This window comes from Triticum dicoccoides, chromosome 3B, assembly GCF_002162155.2.
Source record: "Triticum dicoccoides isolate Atlit2015 ecotype Zavitan chromosome 3B, WEW_v2.0, whole genome shotgun sequence".
Lineage (NCBI taxonomy): Eukaryota > Viridiplantae > Streptophyta > Magnoliopsida > Poales > Poaceae > Triticum > Triticum dicoccoides.
The window spans coordinates 784,958,804-784,964,413 of NC_041385.1; the positions used below are offsets into that span (position 1 = coordinate 784,958,804).

At 44.4% G+C, this 5,610-nt stretch overlaps 1 protein-coding gene across 1 annotated transcript; it reads right to left on the reverse strand.

Moving 5' to 3' along the window:
• Positions 1 to 1,767: 1,767 nt before the first annotated feature.
• LOC119280035 lies at positions 1,768 to 3,785 on the reverse strand. Its single transcript, XM_037561039.1, has 4 exons — positions 3,771 to 3,785; positions 2,333 to 3,540; positions 1,892 to 1,958; positions 1,768 to 1,773 (listed from the first exon to the last, which is right to left on the reverse strand). Exons 1-4 carry the CDS (start codon positions 3,783 to 3,785, stop codon positions 1,768 to 1,770), a joined length of 1,296 nt encoding a protein of 431 aa, XP_037416936.1.
• Positions 3,786 to 5,610: the final 1,825 nt, after the last annotated feature.

The following is a 5,610-nucleotide window of genomic DNA, read 5'->3' on the forward strand; positions in this document are numbered from 1 at the left end:
ACAACTTTGGACTAAATCAGCGACAATTAATATGGATCGGAGGGAGTAGTAAACTGATACTAACACCCTTTGTCGTTATAGACAAACAACTGAGTCCAGGATTTGCAAAACACAAAAAGAAGAACCAACCTGTATGTGCTCAATTAGTCTGTCACACTCTGACGACCACCAGTTAACCCAGGGAAGCCATCCAAGAATGCCAGTTTTTACAAACCAGCAACACGAGGAGCATTGGCCTAGAATGTCAAGACTGGATGCGGGTAACCACTAATCTTTCAAAGCCTGCACAATCAGCCGACGTGGACCCACGTACAAGCATAAAATTCAGAAGCGAGCTATCATATTCAGACTGTCAAATATTAGATTCAGACAACAAAAGAGAATAGCCTTATATTGGATAGAGAAATTATGTGTCTATGCGTGTTTGATAATACAGACTACAGTTCTGATCTGATCTCTTTCTTTACAGACTGGGGTTAATTTCATCAGTTTCTCCCTTGTATGTACCAGGTAACAGAAGATGTTCATAATCTAAAGTAAAAGCATAATAACCTTGAACTTAAAATTGGAACCGGTAAGTTCATCCCAACAGATGTGTGGATTCTTCAAATAAGTATGATGATAAGATCTGTTGATGAGACAGTGGAGCTTATATTGCTTCATTATCTTAGGTTCCCTGTGTTCCATAAAGAACCCTCTGACATCAAACAATATTATGATTCTGTTTTGTAGGAAAATATAGTAGTAAAGCTGAGAGAAAAGTGGATGACTACCACCCAGGAGCAGGATAAGTTACAACAAGAGATGGTAAGTATGACTTCATCACAGAAGCATGCATATTCTTTTTTCCCCTTTTCGTATGATCAAGCAGCATGTAGGAAAGGTATGATGATAAAACACGGAATTCTGTTTTGCAACAAAGGAACAGAATATCCTTCTCTGCTTTGTAAAACCAGGGGAGCTATAAATACCACTGAGTACAGAATGGTCAAGCCTGGCTCGAAAGCTGTGGATCCATTGCTGTTCTGGAAAATGGATGGGAGCTATACATGACATTGGTAAAAGAAAGAATGCTGGAGTTGATAGTTTTAACCCTTAACTTGAAAAGCACAGAAATCCAAAGAGCCCTGTAAGACCGTCCAGGCCAGAACCATAAATCTTACCATGAGGGATTACAGAGAAGTTCAAAACTGTCTTCAAAACTAAGGTTTGCATATAGGCAATCATTCAATGTTTATGTTGCACTGTAATTCCATAACTGTCTTGTTGTTACTCCTGGCAACAAATGCTATGCCTCATATGATCTGCAGACGTTCCCACCACAGGAACATCACCAACTAGGACTGGATTTGCAAATGGACAATACAGTAGAAAGCAAAAAAAAACATAATTAGCAGGCAATGGAACGTTGGGATGCAACACAAACATACAGGTCTGTTTAAATCATCCAGTTCCATTTAACATCTAATCCAGTACCCAGAATAACTTGTCACTGACTCAAAACACAGCTAACAGATACTGCACTTGCTTTCTCTAAGACATGCCTTTTTTGCTCCCACACACTCAGCTGCTATAAATTAAATGCAGCTCACGCTTCTTTGATCCTCGACCTTCCTCCTCTTCCTGCCGCATTACTGTTTCAAGCAAAACAGACGAAGAATAAGGATGGAGACAATTAATGGTGACAAGGTCAAAACAAGTGAAAAGACAACTAGTTGTACAACAAAGTCAAATAATTATCACGCAGCAACCAAAAATAAAAAATGATCAGAACTGTTCCAGTAATACAGATTGAATGCCAACTAAAGCATACAAGATGGTCACAGAAGAGGGTCTCATTGGAAGTCTAACCACTAAAGCAGAGAGGGTGAAAAGAACATCAACCAGGTACCATACTATTGTTAGGTTGGATGATTATACCATTGTCGTATAGGAGGAAGAACTTCATACTGGTACATCTGAATCAGAAGAGACACATAAACACAAGCATGCCATTGTAAAATGCACGATTCATAACTGACATCCGTGTGAGTGATAGTGTGCTCCAGCAAAACCCTTAATTATATTATACGGCAACATTCCGAAAATACCAAGTATTAACAATCTAAGACATGATAGCTTGAGGATCACTGTTCCAAAGCAAACACCCATTCCTCTAATTTCTCAACTTATTTCCAGTTCCTTCACTTTCCTTCTCAGCATGCTGACCAAGAACCCTATGCACAGGGCCGGGGACACCCTCATCTTCCTATTAGATATGTCTCATCTATGCTTCTAAAGCGACCACACAAAACAAAGTATAATAACATCACACAAAGGACAAAAGACAAACCTTGCAGGATCATCCTTGAGCGCAGGGAATGTGGGAGGCCAGATCATCATAAGAGGACGGATAAAACCCAACCACTGAATCTCGCTTGTCCTCTCATACACTTTATACAGCATCCTGCACTTGATATCCAAATAGAGTAGGCATGGACCCATCTCCAAGAAAACAAACTCAGCATTGCGCCCCACCTGCTTCATCCACACCTCATGTGTGTGATCAGGCATCCTCCATTTAGCACACATCTCACGCAAACATATGGTATCCACCAACAAACAGTTCTCCCCTGTGTGCAGCCAGATGCGGAGCTGAAGCTCGTCCAAATGAATGAGACACACGCCAGAATCATCATCTGCGCTTGACAACATGGTTCGTCTGTCACTGATAACAAGCCCTTGTGGAAGCTGAAATGTGGAGGAACTTAAGGCTGTCAAATCCAAGACAAGAATTTCGCTCTGGGTGGACGCCATATAGATTTTATTGCCAACAAGTAGATTATTCAGTTCCTGTGGCAGACAAGGGAGCTGCATCGTTGCCGAGGCATGCAAACACCAGACACCATCTTGCAACATATACATGTGTACCGTAGATTTTGTTCGCTCCTTAGAATATTCCATCCACACATAGAAGTAGGACAAGTCATTGCCGCATTCTTTGAAAAAGAGTTCACTGAAAGTGCAGAAATAGCCACCTTGGAGTTTGTGTTGTGGGTATGGTGGGATGACGACCATGCCCCTCTCAGGGCAGAGCGGGCTGAGCACTATATTTTCTGATCCGGGTTCTCCAATGTAGTTCTTGAACGTGTTCATGAAGACGTTGCCATTGCAGCAGTCCAAGATGATTTTACGTGTGTTACTGCAGGCATCCAGGATGGAGCTTGCAGAGCGGATGATGGCGTTGAACTCTGGAGGGTTTGGTAGCATCGGCACGAAGCGTGAGCTGTTACAAAACCTACCGGAGTCGACATGGAAGCCAAGGAGGCGGGGCGGGTGGAGCTTGCGGAAGCGGCAGAGGAAGGCGGGGTCAAAGGCGTGATAGAGCCAGCGCTTGCAGACGAGAGCAGCGCGGACGAGGGTAGTTGGGTAGCCGATTAGGAGGAGGATCTCGATGAGTAGGCTGTCGTCGCCGAGCACCTTGGACACGGGGTCAGCCGGCGTCGCAGATTGCCGCTGCCTCTTTCCATCCATACATGGCAAGTTGGGAGCGGGATAGACCTTGAATCAGCAGCAGCCATAGACAAATGCCATCAACGGAAATGGGTGAAGTTAATAGACTGGTTGTTAATAACAAATGCCATAAACGGGATCTTCATTCAGTGTGGTTGCAAATATCCAGCACATAGATAGAACACAAACATACATGATACATCCATCATTCATCCAGCATAACATACAGTGATACAGATAGTCATGAAGAGGGAAACTGGATGTTACCCGTGAGGAACCTCGGCTGGATCCATATTGCGGCACCCTCTCTTCTCTCCTCTCATCCACTGTTGCGGTAAGGGAAAAGTTAGGGTTTGTGAGGGGAAATCAAGCTAGGGCTTTCCGCAAGAAAGGAAAGTAACATAAAGGAAGAAGGAGATGGAGAAGGAGAGGAAGGGGATGGGGTCTGCTGACCTCGAATCTCTGGCTGCTGCCGGGGCGGGGAGGTCCGAGGTCGCCGGCGGCGCCAATCCTCCTTTCTCTCCGGCCGCCGCTTTGCTGGAGTGGAGACTGGAGACTCAAGTGGAGAGGGGAGCTAAGTTTTTCCTTTTCGCTTTAGGAAATTTGGAGAGCGGAGCACTAACGTTTGTGCAGCCCACTAACCCTTTAGATGGTTGGTTGGCCCATCCAAGACCGGTCCAGTCTGTGTCAGCTAAAAAGCCTATGTATCTACTGGCTTTGCTATGTGTCAGCTAAGACCGGTCCAGTCTGGTAATGTGGGAGACCCATGACTCGTGGAGGGAAACAATGCAACATTGTTGGGGAGGAGTTGCACCGGCGCTGAGACTTGTAGATTTACAAGACAAACTTAAGAAGGTGGCATCCAATCTCGGCAAGTGGAATAGAGATACTTTTGGCAGCGTTAGGAAGGAAATTAAGAAGTTGACGGCCGAACTTGAACGACTCCGAAGCGAACCAGGTAGAACAAGACCATCACACTTGGAGATCAAGCTTAATGATAAGTTGGTAGAACTTTACCACAAGTTGGTAGAACTTTACCACCGAGAAGAGTTAACGTGGCGCCAAAGATCAAGGATTGAGTGGCTGGCATCAGGAGACAAAAACACCAGATTTTTTCACTTGCGTGCAAGTATGAGAAGAAAGAAGAATACGATTAAAGCCTTGGCAAACTCGTTGGGAGTTCATGTTCAGGATCCGGCGGAATTAAGGGAGATGGTTACCGCTTTTTATAGAGACTTGTACACAACGGAGGGGGTGACAGACATGGATCGTGTCCTCCAACATGTTCCCAGGAAAGTAACGCCGCAGATGAATGAGATGCTAACGGCCCCATATACAAAAGATGAGGTGAAGAAGGCACTTTTCCAGATGGGTCCTACAAAGTCACCGGGACCGGATGGCTTCCCAGCTCATTTTTATCAGAAGCACTGGGATATATGTGGTGACGAAGTGACGGAAGCAGTCTTTCATATAATCAAAGGGGAGGAGAGTGCGGCATGTGTTAATGATACAGTACTTGTGCTTATTCCTAAGGTGATGAACCCCGCTCTCCTTACCCAATTCCGGCCTATCAGTTTATGCAATGTCATATACAAAATTGCCTCCAACGTTGTTGCAAACAGGTTAAAAATTATTTTGCCTGAAATCATATCAGAGGAGCAGTCCGCGTTTGTTCCAGGCCGGCTTATAACTGACAATATTATTTGTGCTTACGAGTGCTTACATTTTATGAAGAGGAGCAGGTCTAGGTCAAATAGTCATTGTGCTCTGAAACTGGACATGATGAAAGCATATGACAGAGTGGAATGGGCGTATCTCAAAGCAATGATTATCAAGCTTGGTTTTGCACAGCAGTGGGTAGACATCATCATGAGTATGATCAGTTCAATCTCATTCTCAGTTTTATAATGGAGAGAAACTTGAGTCTTTTACACCATCACGAGGTATTCGACAGGGAGATCCGATATCCCCCTACCTCTTCTTGATCGCAGCAGAGGGCCTTTCGTGCCTACTTAAAACCAGTTCTCAGTCATCTGTGTTGGGTGGGATCAAGGTGGCAACTTCAGCTCCGGCTATAAATCACCTCCTATTTGCGGATGATAGCCCGTTGTTGTTCAA

What these genes read in the sequence shown, in the direction of transcription:
- LOC119280035 (XM_037561039.1), bottom strand. An exon ending in CTCAAGGATGATCCTGCAAG is followed by an intron (nt 1,959 to 2,332) that starts GTTTGTCTTTTG and finishes CTTCTGATTCAG; the next exon opens with ATGTACCAGTATGAAGTTCT.